This window comes from Squalius cephalus (genome assembly GCF_949319135.1).
Source record: "Squalius cephalus genome assembly, chromosome: 12".
In the NCBI taxonomy this organism is placed as follows: Eukaryota; Metazoa; Chordata; class Actinopteri; order Cypriniformes; family Leuciscidae; genus Squalius; species Squalius cephalus.
The window spans coordinates 19,299,765-19,323,253 of NC_137133.1; the positions used below are offsets into that span (position 1 = coordinate 19,299,765).

The 23,489-nt window shown below is 38.5% G+C and overlaps 2 protein-coding genes across 10 annotated transcripts in view; one reads left to right on the forward strand and one right to left on the reverse strand.

Annotated features, from left to right (window-relative positions):
• Positions 1–8,195, forward strand: tmem242 (transmembrane protein 242). Of its 2 annotated transcripts, none has more exons than XM_079887831.1 (4): positions 1–123; positions 1,570–1,670; positions 5,446–5,587; positions 5,691–8,018. In XM_079887831.1, the coding sequence occupies exons 1-4, from the start codon at positions 42–44 to the stop codon at positions 5,744–5,746; spliced, it is 381 nt and encodes a 126-aa protein (XP_079743957.1). In that variant the 5' UTR covers positions 1–41; the 3' UTR covers positions 5,747–8,018. The 2 variants fall into 2 exon arrangements, with proteins under 2 accessions (XP_079743957.1, XP_079743958.1); XM_079887832.1 differs by having other exon boundaries at positions 5–123; positions 5,446–5,583; positions 5,691–8,195.
• arid1b (AT-rich interactive domain 1B) overlaps positions 7,769–23,489 on the reverse strand; it is a 101,526-nt gene continuing 85,805 nt past the window's right edge. For 4 of the 8 annotated variants that reach the window (XM_079887816.1, XM_079887817.1, XM_079887815.1 and 1 more), the window contains 11 exons: positions 21,347–21,487; positions 18,249–18,458; positions 16,231–16,444; positions 13,589–13,727; positions 12,575–12,714; positions 12,180–12,312; positions 11,963–12,082; positions 11,800–11,878; positions 10,428–11,187; positions 10,212–10,342; positions 7,769–10,038 (listed from right to left, as the gene is read on the reverse strand). In XM_079887816.1, the coding sequence (XP_079743942.1) occupies positions 8,290–10,038; positions 10,212–10,342; positions 10,428–11,187; positions 11,800–11,878; positions 11,963–12,082; positions 12,180–12,312; positions 12,575–12,714; positions 13,589–13,727; positions 16,231–16,444; positions 18,249–18,458; positions 21,347–21,487 (3,816 nt within the window). In that variant the 3' untranslated portion in view covers positions 7,769–8,289. The remainder of the gene's footprint in view (positions 10,039–10,211; positions 10,343–10,427; positions 11,188–11,799; positions 11,879–11,962; positions 12,083–12,179; positions 12,313–12,574; positions 12,715–13,588; positions 13,728–16,230; positions 16,445–18,248; positions 18,459–21,346; positions 21,488–23,489) is intronic. The other 4 variants (XM_079887821.1, XM_079887819.1, XM_079887820.1 and 1 more) reach the window with 1 other exon arrangement.

The window sequence follows — 23,489 nt, forward strand, 5'->3', positions numbered from 1 at the left end:
GTGTTTCCACCGGACTTGTGTGTGAGTCGCACCCGTTCAAGATGTCAGTGGAGCAGGCGAGCGCGAGCGCGAGCGGGACAGTCAATGACACTCTTGAAGACGACAAATCACAATTGATTAAAGGTTTGATATATTGATATTGATAGCATATGCGAGCATTGTTATGAACACGCAGATGCTTTATGAATTATCCGTTGACTTCACTCATGAAGCAGCAATTTGATTAACTTATCTTAGTCTGATAAGTCACATTACTAACGTTAAATCAAAAACTTAGATATACATGTTAAATGTCGTATGATGTATGACGACGGTAATGGTCCATATATTCGCTAGATTCTACATTTCTGGCACTTTTGATTCGCAAAATGATTCGTGATGTAGGATTCGCGAACAAATCTTTCTTTGAATCGATTCTTTTCAATGAACTGGTTAACGAGCCATGTTTTTTTATTTATTTTATTTTTTATTAAACATTACAAAGCATTATATCAATACAGATAAACATGAAAAGAAAAAGATAAACAGACACAAATAAGTTGCCAGGGTGAGCCATGTCCTAACGGTTCGTTCACGAATTGAACTGAATCGGTCCGAGCGATTTTCGAGTCAACAGCTCATTGAACTGAGAACCGTCTGTTTTGAGTCGAACCGTTGATTGTCCGAATGAAAAGATGATTAAATAAACAGCATAAATGTTACAAATTACAAACTACTGGAAATATGCTTAGTGACCAGGGTTAAGCGAGAATTGTATTAAACATTTGTATCAATCTTTTACACAGATGTAAATAATTTTTTGCGTTGTTTAATGTAAATGCAAACTATATTTAGGTGGATTTGGCACATTAAATTAATATTTAATTAACACCATTAAACATTTGATCAAATAATAGTAATAATACAATTCAGAGGCATTTTTGTAATCATGAAAAAAAAACTGTTAGCAGCATTTACATCTTAAATAATCAAATTCCTACATATTTCTAAATTATGGCAAATTTGAACAAATTTAATTCTCAGTGCTTTTTTACGCAAATGTTTGGTTAATTTGTTATTGTTATTATTATTATTATTATTATTATTATTTTTTATTATTATTAGATTGACTACACAATCTCTCCCCCCCCCCCCATATGCAATTCAAAAACTGTTCATAATGTTACTATAAGTAAAAAAAATAAAATTTATTGCATCAAAAGTTTATTGCTAAATATTCTGATATTTACAAATAAGTAGTTTGAGAATAGGACACCTGTGGAGGATGTCATTCCCATTTGTCGATCTCTCGTCAGGATTATGGTTATGTATTTCATCATTCAGCAATTAAATATGGCTTTCTTAAAATGAATAATAGATCACAGAAGCATATACCATTGATTAACAACCTCAAGACTCTTTATATACAGTACGTTATAACAGAAGATGAACGTACGAGTCTGGCTGCTCTCAGTCTCTATTACATCATGGCCCCTTCTGTTTTAAATCCAGTGGCTATTATGATATTGTCGAGGTGTATATTGTTGTCACGTTATTGTAGTAGTGTTAATCTGAGTGTGTTGTGTTCAGGTGGTGTGTTCCTGGCTAGCGTCGGCACAGCGGGTGTGATCGCAGGCTTCGGCTCCAGTCTAGCCATGGCTAAGAAGAAGTGTCCAGAGTGGTTCAGTAAGGTATCGGGATTTCTCAACTGGAAAAACTTCCTTCACTTTTACACCAGAATGCCATATAAAAAGTGGAAAAATATATTTCTGTCGTAAAATTGTATTATTATTGTTATCAACAGTAATGTTCATGATTAAGTAGAATATATTTTTTTTAAATCATATAATTATTTATCATTTTATTATTAGTATCAGCAATAATTTAATGCAACCGTGTTCCAAAAAAGTGTAAATAAAAAATGACCCTGTCATAATTAAGTGGAATAAAAAAATCCTATTATTATTATTATTAATCATAATGTTTTTATTAATATTATTGTTCTTAACAATAACAACAACTATAATATTCAACTAAACATTGTTCCAACAAAAGTGTTCCCTGTCATAATTAGGTGGAATAAAAAATCCTATTATTATTATTAATCATGTTATTATTGTTGTTATTAAAATTATTGTTATTAACAATAACATCAACTATAATATTCAGCTCAACAGTGTTCCAACAAAAGTGTAAATGAAAAGGACCCTGTCATAATTAAGTAGAATAAAAAAAATTATATTATTTTTATAATTATTAACAACAACTATAATATTTTACTCTACAGTGTTCCAACAAAAATGAAAAGTGACCCTGTCATAATAAAATATATATATATATATATTCTTGTTATTGTAATTATTATTACTTTTAATAATAATATTATACTCGAGCCTGTCACAATTAAGTAGACCAAAATTCACTTTTAAGTGCAGATTCAATGTGAATGCAAAGAAAACTGAGAGATCTTAGTTCAGCAGAGTGAGCAAAACATGAGATGCTAATCATATCTCAGTTCAAATTACAATATCCATATTTCATAAAACAATCACAGGATGGTTCAAAATAATCACCATTGGATTTTTGGCCAAATTGTTGGGTCCCATTTAATATTGTGTTATATTCAGTCATAATTCTGAAATATTTTGAAGATGTGCCATCATAGTGCTCCTCTGTTTCCAGTGAAATCTAGCTCTTTGAAAGCTGTTTTGTGCTCTGGTTATTCCTGGAATCAGCAGAGCACGCCAGGCTCACGTCGGTTAACTTAACACAATTAGACATTGCGTAAATGCTGACATCGATTCTGTTTTATCACTTGTTTTGAGCATACACCCAGAAATGAACAAACTCTTTTTGTCTGCTTTTTGCATTCCTATTTTTAGCCCATTATCCCACATCAGTAAACACGCGTCTTGCCAAAAATGTTTTTTAAGTGGCTAAATCCAATATAAGGGTGGTGAGGAGACAGATCATATGTCTTGTCCAGTTGCATTAATGACAGATCACTTGACTAGATCTGTCCTGCTCTATAGCTCTGGTTCCAGGGCAGTGTCAACATGGATGAAATCTCAAAATATGCAGCTTGTTGAGGATAAATGTGGTATTACTTTATATTAGATTTCCAGTTTTCACCAGGCAGACAATAAAAGGGTGAAAGATCTCACATATAATATATATATATATATATATATATATATATATATATAATGTATATATATATAATGTGTGTGTATGTATATATATATTGGGGCCAGAATATCATAATAATATAATTTGAGGGTGGGCATAGTAGCACCATATCATTGTACTACTCATTTTCTTCAGGAAGTGAAAAGAAAATTATATTAATTTATTAAGAATAATTTCATTACAAATAATTTAAAATGGCTATAAGGATTTTATCCGTATCTATCAAATTTTTATTACATTATTATAATAATAAAAAAAAAACCTGTAAAATACGACTGCATATTCTCAGTCGTAAAGAGCGTTCCTCGATGGCTGCAACATGCAAAGCTCTAATAACAGCTTATGTAATATGTAGAGCAGTAAAAACACTCAGTTACAATAAAGCAGTCAAAGTTGTTAATGATGACTGTCAGAAACATCAGTTTTGTTTTTGAGACTTCTGTACACAAACTAGTTAGCTGTTACAGTCAACATGAAATCAAAAAATGAACCCTATTTAATTTCTTAAAATATGTTCCTGATCTTATGCACAATTCATAAATACATGTCTAAAAAGTCTTTGTAATATTTCGTCAAAATATAATAACTTGCTTTTTGAAACGACTCCCCATTTCGGTTGGAAGATAGCTAAAAATAGCTAAAGATGCTTCAATCACTACCAGTCTGTTGCTTGCTGTGACCATCAACTCCCAAAAGGAATATTAGAGCAGTTGTAGTTGTCTTTGAGGCTTTTCACTCTTGAACGCTTCCAAAATCTGAGACAAAATGGGGTTTGGTGAAGCTCATTCCTTGAAATCAAAATTGACCCTATTTTGCACGTTTTAATACTGGGTTTGGTTGTGAAAAATCAATCAGCGTCTGCTATTCCTAAGAAAGTGTTTATCAAAACACAGCAGTGTGTTCTTCCTCTGAAATGACTTCCGGATGTTGTTATGAATCAATTAACGCTGTTTCCATGATCCATTTATTGCCTGATAGATAAAACCGAGGCCCTTATCACTTTTTCCTGTTTCATTCATAATGAATCAGATTACAAAAGTAAAATGGGTTGTGAACAGTTTTACATGTGGTACTTTGTGGTAGCATACTAGGGCTGCGTGATATTGAAGAAAAAATACAATAACACATTAAATAATGCTATATTTGATATGCGATACGATAATGCTTTAATATACTCAACATGCATGTTTCACATTCTTTTTTGTGAGAAGAAAGCATCCCTACAACTTCTGAGACTGAACAGCAGTGTTTTACTGTAGCATTACATAGCAAAACGCAAGTGTCATTTATACATCAGTGTGATCCAGGGGTTCATGTAGGCCTACATTAGGTTTATTTAACAAAAATTGGACAATCATGTAAAAATGAAGTACTGCTTAGTCTTCACTGTATGAATTAAATGTATACTAATTCTTATTAAAGCTACAAAAGTTATTCAGTTAAGAGCCGTTAGTGATTTTCTTTCTTTTAATTAAAGCACACAGATGCAAGCAGGTTTATTAGGCTGCTGTCACTTTAAGATCTACACAGATTCAATATATTGTTACACGTGCACTTTCTTTCTCAACTGTTTAGTCCACATAACTGAATGTGTTGAGGTGAATACTCACCAAGAATATTTTGACATAATTTAGTGTGTATAATATTGGCCATATAATCTGCGGAAGAGAACTGAATTCGGGATCACATGCTGTCCGAGAGGTGGCTTTCTGTGCGCGTGAGTACTTAACTTATTGCATTCAATAACCTTAATGGGACAGTTTACCCAAAAATTAAAATGCTGTCATTAATCACTCACCTTCATGTCATTCCAAACCCGTAAGACTTGCGTTTATCTTCTGAACACAAATTAAGTTTTTAATGAAATCTGAGAGCTTTCTGTCCCTCCATTGACAGCTACGCAACTGACCCTGTGATGCTTCAAAAAGTTCATGAGATCGTAAAACTAATCCATATGAAATGAGCGGTTTAGTCCAAATTTTCTGAAGCGACTCGATCGCTTTATATGATGAACAGACTGAATTTAGGCTTTTATTCACATATAAACATTGTAAGTATGTAACAATCATGTGTCCAGTCTACTCTCAGCATCAACCTAAAACTTTTGGAGAATTAAAATCATGCAGTTATCTAAAGCTGTTGCGATATGCAAATCGTGATATGTACATTTGCGATATTTTGATAAATTGTGCAAAGCATACTGAACAAAATATTTGAGTACAATGCGACAACAGATCTCTGGCGTAAATGCGGCTCTTTTGCTGTGGATGTTCTCAGGGTGTAGCGGGAACTGCTGCGGTGCCAGAGAGCGGAGCGTCGCTAGCGCTGCGGGCGTTGGGATGGGGTTCGCTTTACGCCTGGTGTGGAGTCGGCCTCCTCAGCCTCACCATTTGGAAGGCCCTGGGTGTCCACAGTGTAGGTACCTGATAAAAGTGATGGCTTTAAATGCCATGTGCCCACTTTCATTTATTTCCACTATAATCTGCAACCTTTGTTTGATGTATATCATTTCTCTATTGCAGCTGAAGGATTTTCGCCTGAAAATGCAATCCATTTTCCCCGCTATCCCCAAAAATGAAGAGACGAATTCTGCTCCATTTGACTGGAATTCCATCTTCAAGTCAAAATGAGTAGAAAGTGCAGTTTATTATCAAGAATGTGCAGCCTTAGCTGACTGTCTGGAAATATTGTTTATCAGATGGTCAGTCCTGGTCAAGTGTGAGGCAACGAGTCAGTTCAATCAGACATTTTTGACCCAGCAACTGGAGAACGCCTCTCTGAAGGCCTGAAGGACTCGGCGTGGTTGTGTTTGCCTTTGTTTCTTGTGCCACACTGGATTTACAAGACCTGAGCCAAAAGATTTGGTAGTATTCTGTTTGTACATACTGCAATACCAATTATGAGTTATTTAATTCACATCTGCCTGGTCAATTGTTTGCAGTCCAGCTAAAAGCATTGGCCTCGTCTTTTTTGTTTTGGTAACCATACTTTTGGAGCATTTGTGTGGTCCTTGCAAATAACATTACTGTCCTTTGGCTGGTGGTGTTTATACTTTAAACGTATCGAATTAAAGCAGCTATTGTGTTAAATTGGGGTCATGTGATTGCAAGGTCTAATAAAAGCATCTCTTAATAATCTTTGAAAGATGTTTCCAGGCTGTCCCTGAAAAAGCAAATTTTTCTAGAAAAGAGAGGCAAAGGACAAAAACATGTGCCCTGCAGCGACTAAAGAAAAGCTAAAAAAACGGCCCTCCCTTAGAGTATGCCAATGTAAGAGTGTTTTGTGCTGCTGCTTTTTTTTAGGGCATGTAATCTGGTTAAAATGTGGATGTGACAAATGCAGCATTGAGCACGGGGTTGGTAGACCGGCCAAAAATATACCCATCAACCTTATAACTGCCAGGAATTAAGTTTTTTGCTTCTAAATAGTACAATATTGATGATGTACATACTTGTGACTTTTTTGGCCTCTCTGTGACACGAAAAAAATAAAAACAACACTGAAGAACAACGTTCACAGTGCTCGACCAAATTTCATGTACATTTACTTTTAACATGTGGAACATGTATAAAGACTTTATACTGAATAAACAATGGTCATCAAATCATATGGAGCAAAAAGAGCTTACATAAAGAGTTGTACATATTTTTTGTTAAAATCATTAAGTAATTTTGGGGTAACTTTCACATTGAATTACATTTATGCCATCAGACGTCTTTCAGTTAGCCTGTAATTTCAAAAATCTAAGGCCATTAGAGGGAGCCATTGCTATCTCTTGTCACACAGCACTTCATTATAGGACATACAGGAAAGTCTTTGGGGGCGTTCACACAGAATACATTCTTGAATTAAAAACTGAACTGAACAAGTGCGTTTACAGGCGCATTAAATCCCATACACAATTGCTAATGTACATACTTTAATCCACTGGAGATGCTTTTCCAGCACATAAATTCATCTGATTGGTCCATTGTTGTAAAACCGACATTGATCTGCTGTGTACCCATTCAAAATACTAACTATTTTCAACTTGAAAATAGCCGAAAACAACAAGGTGCAGCACAATGACCAAATGTGTCTGTTTGGCATGTGCACATATGACCAACAATTCAAAAAACGGTGCAGATCGAATGCAAGAACTCACCCTGTGTGAACGGCCCCTTACATGTTTGAAGACTATCCTCACCTGAAAACAATGACTTAATATTCATTTGCAAATGTCAATAGCATGTAGCATTAACTACTCACTTTGTATAATACCACATCTCTTGGAGGAAACAAAAATGTGAAAGGGGGCCCATTTAATGTACAGTTTCTATATACAAATTGACCCGTGGATATAGTATAGAGAAGAGGGGTAACCGAAGCACTTTTGAGTTTGCCGTCAGAGAGAGGAGCCTCTGCGGCTGCACTTATATGGAAGCAAGTCAGTTTAGAAACCAACACTCGCTTGACCCTCAGATACTGGTGTGGTGAAACAGTGCAACACTGGTGGTCAGATCAGAACATTGCCTGTGGTCATTCACATTTCATCATCTCCCCTCTGAGCCAGCTAAATCTATTGCACAATGCTTTTTTCAGAGCTGTATACATGTATGTCTTAAAATCAGTGTTTTTTTTTTTTTTCTTTTTTTCTTTTATCGCAACACTTTGCAAGAGAAGTTCTATCTACAACATGTCTCACAATTTAAATAAATCTGCATTCCCCGAATAAACAAAGTCCCACAAGAAAACAAACAAAACACTGCATCAAAACAATTAAAAACATTCTGAGAGCAAAATACTCTAAAAACGTGTATCAGATGCCAACTTTGGTTAAAACAAATGAAAGAAAATACACAGATGAAACGAAACAAAACAAATAAAAAAAAAGAATAGAAAAAACAAAAAGACCAAGTATTAAATATCTGTATTAAAATCATTTAAAAATCCAAAATGAAAACTGGGAAATGGGGCAGAGGAACTATATATATTCTCTATATATTCATTTGTATGTAAAAACAATTTTTGTTTGTGTTCTTTTCCTTAAATAAAAATATAACACCAACAGTTGTGTGTGATCTCTGTGGCTCAGCTTAGCCGCGCGTTCCCATGATGGCACTCTAGGCTCCTTTGTGGGTGTCACGAGCGGCCAAGCTTAAACAGTACCTCACACAGGATGGCCGCCACGCCAGAGTTCAGCACGGAGGACAGCGAGATATCAAGAAGCCTGCTCTCGAAGAGCACAAACTCAGGCCTGTTCTCTTCCACTTGGGCCATGGCCAGCAGGGCTTTGGCGGCTCGGCACATCATGTTGATGCTGGGCGGCTCAGGATGGGTGGAGTGTCCCATGTGCAAGAGACTGTGAGGGCTCTGCTGATACTGTGCCATGGAAACACTGTCCTCTAGGAAGCCTATCAAGGCTCCCACACTGCCCTTCTGCAGGGCTACGGCTCGGGCAGCTGTCGGGTCACCCTGTGCAAGATTGGAGAGAACAGCTACGGCCATCTCACGGCACACCTGACTCTTTCGCTCGCCGACATGCCGCACTAACGTGGCAAAGAGGCGCTCCTGTCTGCTAAAAGGAGGAGTGGCCAGCAGAAGGTCAACATTAGAGTCTTGGATGCTCAGTTTGCACAGGCACTCCAGCACAAGCCTCTGCGGCGTAAGCGAGGAGAAGCCATTCGCCGTGCAAAAGGGGTCCTGGGCCTCTGCTGAAGGGCACACCATCCAGTGGAGCAGCCCGTCCAGAATCGGAAGGCAGATACTTTCTGGATAAATAGACAGGTCTAGCTGTCCGGAAATGTTGGCAAGGGTGACCAAGGTGTTCTCACGCAAGGCACCAAGGCAGTCCCACCACCATTCATCCTTGCTGCAAGCCAGACCTCGCTCTTCCTCTCTCTGGTAGGTAGGCGCCATCCTTTTTCTTTTAGGGTGCTCATGGTGCAGAAGCACAAGTTTTCCAAGAATGAGCACTAAACCTGGGTGCCGAGCCATTTCGCTGTCATTGCCAGGGACAAAGGAGAGTCCACGAATGATATTGGACACACAGATGCAGCGCTTGGCCAACTCATCTTGCCAGCCCTCGGCTACTGAAAGAGGGGCTTCATCCCAGCATCGGGGCTCATCTTCCAGTAAAGTAATACTGCTGTTGTTCTCTCTGTTGCGGAAGAGGAATGTCTGAGTTTCACCTCCTGATAGCAACCCTGGACGAGAACTTAGCATGTCATCTACAGTGGCTGTCAAGTTTTCCTCTGAAGGGCCTGGAAGTTCTCTTTTCAGTTCCTCTTTCCTCCTGGGCTCCTCTTCAACCGTTTCCTGCACACCTTCCTGATTCTCTAAGGGCTTCTGTTCTTCCTCTTCCCCACGACTCTCTAAATGGGTCTGGATGTGGGCAGTGGAGTCCCCTCCACCTGCTTTCCAATGTAGCAGACCACTGGTGAACTCCCCGGCCAGGCCTAGCAGCTCTGATCGATCCTCCACAGAATCAGCCACAGCCTCTCTCTCCTCAACTTTCACTGGGAGCTTGTCAAACTTACTGGCTTGCTTGGGTCTGGGCTCCACTGGAGGACATGGCTCTGTACCAATTTTGTTCTCTTCTTCATCAGCCTTACCCTCTGCCAACTCTTCCTTTTTCTCTATAATGAGTGCTGCCGAGCTGCTGGGCTGAGGTTTCTCAGGCTCTGTATCTAATTGCTTCTCCACTTGTTCTGTAAGGGATTGGCTTTTTAGGTCTTGATTCGAAGGCTGCTCTTTTTCTGTAGGTTCTGAACAAGAGCCGAGGAGAGTTTTCTGACCCTCTGATCCAACTTCGTATTCCTCAAGGATCCCAAAGATCTCTATTAAGCACCTTCTGAAATATTCAACAATGAGCTCCAAGAAACCGGGCATCTAGAAAAGCAAAAGACACAAAATCTATTACATTATTATAGCCTATTATTTATCATAAAGTGCTATTAAATATTACCACAAAATTGCAAAAAGAGATACAAGACTTCTGCAATAATTTCCTACCCTTTTTACTTTTAAGCCTAAAAACCCAACAGTACCTGGTCCATACTTACCTGAGATAGGCCAAAGGAAGACACAGTGTTGTCATCATAGAGCAATATGTTTATAGTATCTAGAGCCCATGTACTCTCTGCAAGCAACCCAGACTTCAGGGACATCATCACACGCCAAGCCTCTGGTGTGCCTACAAGATTTACAAGCATTTTTAAGAACATTGCCATAACCAGGCCAATTAAAAAAAAATGTATCATTGGAAAAGGGTTTCATACCAATGTCTTTGGAAGTTAACCTTCGGCGGGGTTTAAGCTGTGGCTGTGTGGCCTCCACAGAGTCCAATGGGTAATCCCGATTGATTGTTGGGAAGCCTTGCCCAGGAATACCACCACTTTGAGTACTTGGCATGGACCCTGGGCCACCCGGCTTTTGCATCTGCTTCATAGAGGCCATCATGTGAGCCTTATTGGGTGACATAGAGCCACCCACAGACCGAGGGAATGGTGCAGGGCTTGGGACACGAGAGATGTGGTTTGGCATTGCTGGAGGAGACTGGTAGGAGGAAGATGGTTGCCGGCTAACCATGGGGGGCATGGAGCTGGAAGCGGATGAAGAGTGTGGTGGGTATGGTGATTGACGCTGACCAGGCCACTGACTGTCCTGACTAGCCCTGACTTCTGGATCGTCTCCACGGCTCATGGAGGGATAGGGGGCCCCATGACCCTGCCGGCCGGGGTAAGGATAGCTCATGTCATGCCTGGTGTGCCACATGTTCCCCTGATGCCCACCGCTGGAGTTAGAGGATGGGGGTGGTCCACCACTCATCATGCTATGCTGAGGAGGTCCCTGTCCACCTGGCTGCATGCGATCACGTCCATATGGATAGGGGAATGGGCTTTGCATGGGCCTACGTTCTGGGTAACCATATTGGTTATACATGTCAGGCTGCTGGCCCCCGTACTGCATACCATAAGCTTCACTCTCATGCCGCTTAGGTGGAGGGCCATACATCCCTTCTCCAGGCCGCTTATAACCCTGCAACAGCCAATAAACAAAGTGTCAAAATAAAGTATTAATATAGCATATATAATTACCACATTTAGGGGTGGGAATCACAGGGTTCCTCACGATACGATACATGGCTCACGATACCGATAATATCATGAAAAAGCAATTCTGCGATAATCGATATATTGGTAGACAAACCTATAATGATACATCACGATATCTGTCTAACTATGAAAACAAAATGCAAGTGAAAAGGTTAAGTGCAAGTTTTCTAGACTTTGGACTTAAACGTGGCAGGAGCATCTATTATTTTACTCACACTGCTGTCCGGCTAGTTAACTTATGTTCTAGTTTTCCTCATTCATGTGTTGAGTGCCACGTCGAGGAGCCATGAAGTAGCGACGCTGGGAGCAGGGGAATCTATTTAGAGCGCCTTATTTTATTAATGAAAATATTGATATTTGGCGCCAGCGTATCAATTCTCGTATAGCAAGGAGAAGGACAACGATATATTTCCCTATCGATATTTTGTCCCAGCCCAAACCACAATGAAATGAAAAATCATAAAGACTTATCACAAACTCTCTCTAACTCTCAGCATAAAAGAGGGATCAATTCTGATCACATTTGATGGCTGACCTGCTGTTGGGGGTAAATCCCATGTGCACCATATGGCATGCTGTGAGGGTACTGCTGCGCATAGCCGTCATGTCCATGTCTACAGTAAAACATATAATAATAAACTACAGCTCTAAACACTATATGCATTCATATAAACTAGTCAACAATAGCCACTTCTTACCTCTGATGAGAGGCATATCTACTGCCAGAGAACATGCTGGGATCACTGTTAGAATGTACCATGTTGTTCTGGTTTCCAGGGGGAGCAATTCCCCCGTCTTGTCCCATGATATGGTCTGGCCTGTGAACATAAACATAAAATAAAGTTGGCATACTGATTTTGATGTTTGCATTGTTTTTATGCAGTTATGAACTGACACCAAGGTGTTCTGTCTTACCTCCTTTCAAAAGCAGGGTTGTAGGAGTACTGGGGTCGTGGACCCATACCCATTCCTGAGGGCGGGCCACGTGGATACATATCTTGCATGCCGCTGCCTGGCATCTGCCCTGGCATGAAGGACTCAGAGCCACCTGAAAACAAATGAACACTTTTTAACTGCAAGGAAGATAAAGAACATGAAAGAGTATTTACATATCTAAAGAATATTCTATGAAACGTAATATTCAGGTCATTTTTAATTTCATGCTGGCTTTAACCTGCAGACACTAGATGGCAGCAATGTCCAAGAAAATAATGAATATGCAGCTCTAGTAAATTGAGCACAGGGAGGCAGCAGTGAGCAGAAATGTGAAACCAGCCCCATATGCAATAATTACAGCAGCAACAACACACCTTTCCTGGGAGCTCCATAGGGATCCTTACTGGTGTCAAACTGCATTCTAGAGGTGGCATCTCCATGCATGGGGCCTCGCTTTTGGAAGGCTGGGTCACTGCCTTCGGAGAACGGATCTTGCACACTAACACCACTGTTTCTAAAGAAGTGTGGGTGAAACAAGGACAACAAATCAATACATGCACACACTTGAGTATCAAACACCAGTGTTGGGCAGTAGCGTTGCTGAAAGTAGTTTAACTACATTTCTCAGTAGCGTGGTGGTAGCTCTTTTTGTTGATCAAGTAGTGCGGTAGAGTCCACACAAGCTACATTTCCCCAAGCATTTCTGAAGCTCAAGCTCAAATAGGAAATACAACTGCTAAGGATCACTGATCCTGGATCAGTAAGAGACGCCACCGCCATACACAGATGTGTGTAGCCGACAGAAGTACTTCCGTATGACGGCAACGACTTTGTGTTTTACGGCGGTTGGCAAACAGCTTTTTGGTGCATTACCGCCACCTTCTGCTCCGGACGGTGACATCACGTACCAATCCTTGGGCTGACATGCGAGAAATTTACTTGATGGAAAGATGCACACACTCTCGACACCTGGTTTTGTTATAGTTATGGTTTTCTATACTTATCTGGTTTTATATAGTTATGGTTTTGTTATTGTTCTTGTTTTCAAATTGGTTTGGAACAGTTTTTGAATAAACAATTGAACTGAAAAATGATTCCTGCCTATCTGTTTGCCTGAGTTTTATTTATCACTGAGATAGCATTGACTTGGAATGGTTGGTTTAATATAAAAATGTAATTACATTTTTTTTTTAAAATGTAGTCTATAGTTTATCTATATGTAGAAAAATAGTTTATACTTTTGCCATGGAGCTTTTCTTGCTACATTTCCCAGGGGGGTTGCTTCAGTGTTTCATTTAAATGTAGAGTAACTGCTAGCTTAGCTCACTACATTTTCCAAGTGCCCAACACTGACAGACACTAAAATATAATACATCAATTTAGCCCACCTGGCAGTTGGTAGCGGGGTCACATGTCCATGTGGTGTGGTGGCCGGTGTTGGTGGCTTTAGGTCCCCTGGCATCTCTGTCATGGTGCTGCTGCCTGTAGACTGAGGAGTGTGCGGCCCTTGAAGAGAGCCTGAGTTTGCTGTTGAACAGAGTAGAAAAGGGCTACGTTATGTGAAAGAATTATTGTACACAAAAATGAGTGTCCACTTTATTGAGCACTTTCATTTGTTTAGGGAGTGAAAAGTAAGACTCGGAAACTTTTTTATACACATTTCGATGCTCTCAAACTATTTTGCAAAGATGCAATTTTGCAATACGATTTTTAAATTTATTTATAGAATGATAAATGGTGTTCATAACAACATAGTGATTCCCTGAATCAAAATTGTTTCCCACCATCGTGAAACAAAGAACTACATATTACCAAAATTTAAATAATATGAAAGCCTCATTAAAATAAATATTTTATTATTATAATATTCTGATTGTGCTTTAATGGTATTTTATAAATCTACAAGCAAATGACAATGTCCTAATCAGTTCCTCCAAGCTCCAGGGAAAGAAACCCAAATCTTACAATCCCCAGACTGCATTTCCATAATCCAATAACATTTGAATACACCAGTTATTAATTTCCATAGAAATGCAATGGCATAAAAGGACACCGTCCTAATAACGTCTGAAATTTCTACGGTTCAGTTGATGCAAAGTAATAAAACCAATTTGCATTTTCCTCTGCAGCTCAGAGCAGTAAAATGTACTTCAAAAGATTTCAGCGCAGGGAACTAAAAGAATTGGGTTAGAATGAAAGAACGAGGGAATGAAAGAGTGTCTGCTTTACATGTCCTTGATCTGCTGCCAGCCACAAAACCATCTTTCAGCACTGAAAGTAAACAATACATGGTGCTATGCTGTAACACTTCCAGTCTGTGTGACCGCCAATGACCTTACGCATATTCCGGGAGTCGGAGAGGGCGGGAGAAAGCGGTAGAGAGATGGAAAAAAGCGCTGGCTCACTGGTCTGCATTGAGCGAGGGGTCAGACTGAGGTCACTTTTGTTTTTATCCCACACTCCTCCCCCATTAATCTACTTGGAGGGAATCCCTCCCCTGCTGTTTGACAGCTCTCTCTCTCTCTCTCTCTCTTCCTGTGACGTCATCAGTCATTAGCCTCAGGAAGGGGGGGAACGGGAATCCTTAAGCCAGCAGCTTGGCAGCTCTCTTTCTTTCTCACCCCTTCCCCCCTCCGTCTCAGTTTGACTCAATCACCTGTCAGATATTTATAGCTCTGTCTAGAGCCGCTCTGAATTCATTATAAGGCTGGCAGACCAGAGAGACATGTGAGTGATGCAGATGAATCTAAGAATTTAATGAAGATTATATTGGACTCCAATAGCATCACTATTACAGCTAAGTAATTGAGGAAAAAAAAAAAATAGAAAAACTTTTAATGAAAAATTGGCCACTAAGTTGCTAGGATGGTTGATATTTGGGTTGTTGTTTTTAATCAGTGAATTGTCCTTCAAGATTACAGTCATTTGATAAGGATAAGTCACTGGATAAGGTTTTCAGTCAAGAAATGACTTAAAAAAAAAAATTGTTCACAAATCTAGCTTCTCCATGGATTGCAAGCAAGTAGCTTTACACGCGTTTCCACCACAGGAAAGCGGGTCTAAATGAAGTTGCAGGTAAAAATGTCCCCCTCAGAAAGTCCCTGCTCACGAGGTATTACTTTATCAAAGTTCAGGAACTTTCAGGGGTGGGACTTGGGCGCTGAACATGCTGATTGGTTGAGTTCAGGTAATTTCGGTGGAAACGTGGCTTTTGAATGTTCTTCAACAAGATGGGTTAAATGCAGAGAACAGATATTCTACAAAATACTCCCAAATACTCCCATACTCAGCCTTCACATGTAACTTTCTTTTCACTTTCACGTTCTTAAACACTAATGAGTGAGTTTCTAATCAAATAATTTCAAACAAAAAGGCAAAATAAAGGGTTACACCTGAATAAACGACATACAGTCAAACCAAAATTTGGTCAGACACCTTCATTTCTCACATTATCACAGTTTATTCACTATAGTTTAAAAAATGGTAATAAAATATGTCAAGAACTCAGAGTTATCAAATCAGTTGATATTTCACTGGTTTTGGCCATCCTTCTGTTAGACTGTCTCACAAATGAATTAGGTTGAATAGCTGTCAGCTGTTAAATTTAAGTACACAATTAGATAATACCAATTTAGGTTAACAAATTGCCAAGCAATGATTAATTTTGTACAGTATGTGGTGTAAAACGTTTGCATTAGCAATTAAAGAAAAAAACACTTAAGCAAAACAAGTGTCTGAATAATTTTTGGTCTCAAATTTTTACAACTTTTACTGGTAGTCCACTGAATGAAGAATTTTTGGGTATAATATGTCACAGTTTACTTATTATTCTATCCTCACTTACATAAATGAACTATAGTGTCCTGCACCCACTAGTAGAAAAATATCAAACATTTTATCTGGTGTCTGAATAATTTTTGGTTTGACTATAGTCCATAAAACATGGAGCATAGTGATTTGATGGCTATAAGCCTTCAGTCTACAGTCTAGCAGTCTGTTCTCCCCACAGTAATCCTGTAAAGTTGTTCACCAGGTGAGGGTGGCTGGATCTTGGCCTGCTGTGTCTGCTTCTTGCCGTCCCCCATGTTGAACGCATCAGGCGGGGGTTCCTCTCCACGCTCCACCTTGCACTCATAGGCAAACAGGTATTGGATGTACTGCTTCTTGAGGGAGCTGGCAGAGCTGCTGGATGTTCCCACATTCAGGTGGGTGGACAGCTCTCTCCATTTCTTGTTCTTATTTACCTGTTCAAGGAGAGATTTTCAATCAAAACCATTCGAGAAACAATCAATTCACTAAGTGGTTCAACCATCTAACCCTGTGACTGATTTGTGCGCGACCCCTAGTTTAGCATATCCAGGCGCTATATGTGTCTAAAAAATTAATTCATTTTTCTTTTTCTTTTTTTGGATAAACATACCTATTTCCTATGTAAATGAGGCTCATTATAGAATGCGCAGGATTCACAAACATCATCACTGTTAGCCAGAAATAATTAGCATTGTGAGATTACCGCCCACAGAAAGCTGGCGGTAAACAAAAGCTTTATTTAAAGCAGGGGTCTTTAACAGGGGGTCTGTGGCAGTTCTGCTGAGGGACTAGTTGATCTCTTTTTTTGTAAAAAAAAAAAAAACAACAACATTTGTTAACCTTAAAGATAAAGCTAGAGAAGCTAAAGTTTAGCTAAATGTTTCATTGCCCCCCTAAATTAAAAAGTAATAGTAAATAGTGCATTTAAAATGTACAAGTGTGACTAACAGTGTACATTAAAGGAGAACTTTAAAATTTGCACCCTGTTGACTTCAATGGGGCTCACAATGGCTGGGCACTTGTAATGACACATCAAGGATGTTAAGAGGCTAAAAGCAGGTTTAAAACTTGCCCCATTGAAGTCAACAGGGTGCAAATTTTAAAAAGAGGATAACACGGTGTAGGCAACACCGATTTTTGTCGTTGTTCTCTGTACTGACAGCACTACATTAGTTAGCATGAACAATGAACAATACTTCTACAGCACTGAATAATTTTTGTTAATTTTAACATTTAATAATAAAAAAATTTAAATCAAAAGTTGTATCTGTTAACATTAATTAATGCATAGTGAACTTGCATGAATAAACAATGAACATTAAAAAAAAAAATCAATGAATGCTATAATACACCTTATTATATATTAGATCATGTTAGATAATGCATTTACTAATATTAACAAATGAGACATAATTGTAAAATATTCATATTTAAGATTTTAACATATTACATTTGAGATTACATTTAACAGTTATTAAAATATTAAAGATTATTGTAATCACAATAAAAATCACCTAAATGTAAAAAGAGAAAATGAGCATGCACAGTTAAATATTCAAAATAAGCCAATGTGGTACTTATTCAATGTGCATCAATAATGTAAATATGTTTATGTAGTCCTTGTTACAAAGTAATTAGACAAATACTGAGTGATATTAAAAAACATGTACTTACTATATGTTTGCTTGGGGTTAGATTTAGCCTTTGGTTTAGTGTTAGTTGCTTGTAATTATGTATAATTTGCTGTTATTACAATAGTGCATACATGTAAAGTCTAACAAGGACACATCGATATGTTACTAAATACATGTTATTATCTAGACCAGGCATCAAATGTAAAACTGTCCTGTTTCATCTTTTTTATCCACCAATTTGGCCTGAAAAAGGTTGAAGACCCCTGATATAAAAGGATGTTTGTGTACTTTGTAATAATCTTGTCAGCGGTCAATTTTTTTGTCTTTTCTGGAATATTTTGTCTTCATGAACCTGCGAGATCCTAGGCGCAAACCCAATGCAGAGAGCATGTGCAAATAAAGAACACCATCAGCAGGTGCAATGTATTCTTAGCCAATTCCCTTCTCTGTTTCTTTGATGTCTGTGATTGATGGTTGAGGCAGATATGAGGAAGAATACGAGAGCTTTCGCCGTTCTTTAACATGCATTTCACAGCTCTGCTCCTTTAAAACCCCAGCACGAACAGACGGCAGCACTCTAACAGAAACCAAAAGAACTGCTCACCATAGCCAAGCCTCCGATTTCTCGAACACAGAGGTAGAGGCGGCACAGATCCAGCGGCTTCTTGCCCACTGAAGGCAGGTTCGGGACCGGCGTGCCCCTCTCCTCCATGAAGGAGATGTAGCGATCCACCCATGCCCTCCTCTCAGGCTCACAGCCCATGTCGTACAGTCGTGTTATCTTCTCATTCGTCATGTTCCCCGTGCTGAGCTTCTGGGGTGGATGGATACAGAACAGAGTGAGATATATATCGCCACCGACACACCCATACTGTGAAGCCCATCGTTCTTTGTCCTGAGTAAAAGTATTATCCACATTGCTCAACATGTCCCATTCTGACGGTCTCATGCAAGTAAAGTTCACCATTTAACCTTTTCGGACAGGTATGAGTATTGTGCACAGACATTAGTGAGGGCAGGTGCTCAAGTCTCTCATAATTACTATAAAAATTACATTTCATACTGTAGAACATCTTTAAATGATTTGCACATTTAAATAAATATGTCCTCTGTTGGCATTATGCTGGAATTGGTAAATGAGCTAAATCAATGTTGTGCATTACAGACAAAGATTACTATATGTTATGTTATGCTATTATTATTTAGATGTATTTACACTGCATTACAGTTGCATGAATAATGTTATGAGATTACTGTTTTAAATCATAAATATTTTGAATATATATGAAATGTTGGAAAATTGGAAATTATACACTCTTAATTGTAATGGTGGCAACAGCCAGGATAACAATTAAAATCAAATTAGACAAACTGACCTAATTAAAGTGTTCGGGCTCCAGGATAAACCTTCAAAACTTCAATAAACCCAAGATAGCTCTAAAAGCCACCGGTTACATACAAAATATTTTTCTCTTCACATCAACAATAAATGCACAAGAAAGGGTTTTTGTGAGGCAAAGAAACATGAATTCACAGATTCGTTCATTTACTCTGAGTTGCGAGGAGACGCAACTTCTTTGTTCGGAACTACTATCATTGGTTAAATAGAGCAATTGGTTAAGTCAAAATTGACATTACTGTGTTTAGAATTTTAAATGAATATTGTTTATTGAACTGTTTTATTAAAATGAATCTCACATTTGCAATCGTGCTGATATTCAGGAAAACAACACTTTTTCTCGTGTGACACTGCCTAGACATATCATATGGTATAAAAGACAAAATCTCATACAGGGACAATTCATATCTTAAATTTTGCAGCCATTTTTATTAATTTTGGTGGCATTTCCAACCCTGCACAATGCTATTTTACACCAGACTCGCTTACTTCTTGTAAAGCTTAACGGAGGTCTATTGTCTACGTTAGACTGGCACTATGTAGATTGTAATAGTGGTTTAATTTGACAGCAGTGACAAACAACGCAGAAGCTAAGGGTAAAAACTATCGTAATCTGGTTGTCACCAGTGAATGCAGGTCAGTGAGACGTGAATGCTGCTCTGCTCGATCTGCGGGGCGGCTTGTGACCACAGATGTAGCAAAGATGCCATGCGGCAAATTTAAATCAAAAATAAATATAAAATGATAAAAAATGTTTTGCAAAAAGGGCACTAATCAAGTCAGAGAGCAAAAGGGCAGGTGCTTGGGCAGCACTATCTGTGCCTGTGCATGACACGGTTTGCTCAAAGAACACTGCTTATACAATGTATGGTAGAGGTACTCAAGTTCAGAGGCCAAGAGGGCCACATTTAAACCACAAAAAAATTGCTTGAAATACTTTAAATAAATTTGGAATACTTTCCGATTATGTTTATGCATTTAGGAATCAGAATAAGTTTTACTGGACAAATGTGCTCACGTATTTAAGGAATGTGTTTGTTGTTTGAATTGGTGTTGTCAAAACTAGCGGTACATTTCGATACTGAAATTGTAAAAATGTGATGATATCAGCCTTTCTGTATAGTAGGACACCAAGTACCGACTTGCTGCTTTCAAACGGTACCATGTTTATCTGTGTTTGCGCTGTGTTGCCTTATATTTGCGCTACTTTTTGGCCACAGATTATAATAAAAATATGAATAATTAGCCACAATGAGTACAAGACTGTGACTGGAATTACTATTTTACTGTAAACACAGCGAAATGTTAAAAACAGATTTAAAGGGTTAGTTCACCCAAGAATGAAAATTCTGTCATCATTTACTCCCCCTCATGATACTTTATGTAACACTGTAGCTTGCCATTTTGTTCGAGTTACCAGTTGCCACGAATCACAAAACCAATAACTGATTAAAACTTTTGTGAAAAGCTGATTCGCCATGTACAAGTTAGCTGTGAGCTCTTCCCCAATCCCTCTTCTTAAATGTGTTTTAATAAGGATATTTTCTTTTACAATGGTGTTCTTTGTCAAACGCAAAATGAACTGAGTTTGAATGGCACTATATCACACAAAAATTTTTGTAGCTCAGCAGTTCTCAAAATAGAGTAGCTTTTCCAGTGACAATGTTGTCACATTATATTGACAGCCATGCAATAATTAAATCAAGATGTAATAAACTGTCCCGTACCCTCATATGTAGCATTGCAAAGTCTGGTTTGCTGCAGTCAATCAGTTTGCTAATTTATTTCTTGAACCAACAGCTGATGGTTTTTGTGCCTTTTTATGGCAAAATTGTTATTGTTTATAATGCTATTACCTAATAATGCTCTATATAATGCTGTTACCCAAATTAATATTTTCAAAAAATATTCAACCATATTTCAACCATTCAAAAAAAATAAAAAATACAAATCTGGGCCAGAAAAATACTGGTCTGATTAAAGTATAATTTATATAATTGTTTAATTTAAAAAAACATCCTTATGTAGTTTCAATGCAGTAGCTTGCAGTTGAGATTCTTATTATGAGCAGCTTAGCAAGAGACAGTTTTAAAGACGCTTCCCCAACACAGCATATAATTGAAAAGAAATTGGGGAAAATAGAACAATCTTGTGGTAGAGTGTCATAATGAGAAAGTCTAATTACATCATATCTGCGGTCAAAACAGCTCACACCATCAAACAGGAGACCTAAATAACCACAGAAAGAAGAAAGAGAAGCAGGAAAATAAAGAGAAGAGAGTAAAAGTGCATGAGGCACTTACAGGGCTGCTGGGGTTCTTTGGCCAGGCAGGGCTGCTAATGCTATCGCTGTCGTCCCCCTGATAAGAGGACAGACTAGCTGGGCTGGGGGACAGAGGGGAAGGGGTGGGAGGCTGGGACACACACTGAGAACCGTAGTTGTCCTGTGATGGGAGAACACATAGGGAAGAAAGAGAAACCCACACACATGGTGAATGGTGAGAGACAGCTTTCAAATCACCTTTACTTCTTGTCCATCGAAACGATGCGCAATACTCTCCCAGAACTGGCCTATGTTGTTTTTTTTGTTGTTTTTTTTACTAAGAAGTAATTTGCAAAGTCATTTGAATCAGCTTTATGCCATCGCAAACTAGCTTTGAAGTTATATAAACAAATAAAACGAATAAAGATTTGCAGGGAATGTACAGATTACACAAGCAAGAGGGAATTGGTGGTAGGTAATCACAGCTGTGCTGATAATCAGACCAAAAGCATGATTTCAAGTGGGATCCTGCTTTTATACAAAGATTCAATAAATAAGAAGTTTAAGGATTAGTTCACTTCAGAATTAAAATGTCCTGATAATTTACTTGCCCTCATGTCATCCATGATAATCATGTCTGTCTTTTTTCAGTTGAAAAGAAATGGTTTTTGAGGAAAACATTCCAGGATTTTTCTCCATATAGTGGACTTCACCGGGAATCAACGGGTTGAAGGTCCAAATTGCAGTTTCAGTGCAGCTTCAAAGTCTCTACACAATCCCAGCCGAGGAATAAGGGTCTTAATCTAGAGAAACCATCGGCCAATTTATAAAAAAATAAACATTTATATACTTTACAACCACAAATGCTTGTCTTGCACTAGCTGTGATGCGCCACACATTACGCCCTCACGTTGAAAGGTCACGCGTGTTCCGGTTAAAAAATGTAGGGTAGGGTGAAAAACTCTGTCTCATTTTCTCCTCCAACTTCAAAATTGTCTGACATTGTTTCATTTACCTTTTATTTATAAATTGTTTTTGTAAAGGGTGTTTGACTTCGTTTTTACACGTTCGCTTTGTAAACACTAGGTCGGTACTTCCTACAACCATGTTTCGCCTAACGTGACCTTTCAACGTGATGGCATAATGTGTGGTGCATCACAGCAAGTGCAAGACAAGCATTTGTGGTTAAAAAGTATATAAATGTTTATATTTTTATAAAATGACAGATGGTTTCTCTAGATAAAACCCTTATTCCTCGGCTGGGATCGTGTAGAGTCATTTGAAGCTGCACTGAAACTAATTTGGACCTTCAATTCCGGTGAAGTCCACTATATGGAGAGAAATCCTGTAGTGTTTTCCTCAAAAACCTTGAAGAAAGAAGAAAGACATGAACATCTTGGATGATGTGGGGGGTGAGTAAATTATCAGGAAATATTCATTCTGAAGTGAACTAATCCTTTAATACAGAGTAGGGGTGGGTAATATACCGGCAGACACGATTAACCGGTAGGAATTTGTCAACCGGTAGAGATTTTGGACTATTGTCTCTTATCGTGGTTACGCTCACATGAAGTTGCTGTGCTACACAGTCTAAAGCTTATCGTTTGCAGGCGTTCTTAAGTTTTGGGGTTTAAAAACAAGTGTTTTTAAAACGTTGAAGCGTCCTAAGCAATGAAAGACAACTCATTTCGCTACATGCGCGTGCTGTCAGAAAGACTGTTTCTCAGCGCTGTCAAACTGAGTGCTTTTTGCCAACTAATTGGGCTTAAACGGTTAAATACACATACTTGTGAATCAAAAAATAATAATAATAATTGGACAACTGTTGTTGTGCGAATGAGTGGGCCGGAGCGCGTTGAGGGTTTTCTGTTAGAACGGTGTTGTGTAAGCGGCTCCTAAGTTAATAACTAATGATCTTTGCAACGGAAGTGAATCAATCAATCAAAACTAACTTTAGCTGGACAATAACTTTATTCTAGAGCTGCTGTAAAGCCTAAACAATCTGTTATGGTAATTTCCAATTATCACCATAAAGCTGCTTTGAAACAATCCATATTGCTAAAAGCGCTATATAAATGAAGGTGACTTAACTTGACTTGACAAAGTGACCATGTATTTGACAGTGAACACAGTCATGTATGTCTTAATTGAACGTAAACAGTTGAGAAAGAAAACGCATGAGT

Bases quoted from the DNA above. Each gene is read 5' to 3' on its own strand.
- tmem242 (XM_079887832.1), top strand. From the start codon at position 42: ATGTCAGTGGAGCAGGCGAGCGCGAGCGCGAGCGGGACAGTCAATGAC. The intron at 1,671-5,445 runs GTATCGGGATTT...GGATGTTCTCAG, and splicing joins GTCCAGAGTGGTTCAGTAAG to GGTGTAGCGGGAACTGCTGC. The intron at 5,584-5,690 runs GTAGGTACCTGA...TCTCTATTGCAG, and splicing joins AGGCCCTGGGTGTCCACAGT to CTGAAGGATTTTCGCCTGAA.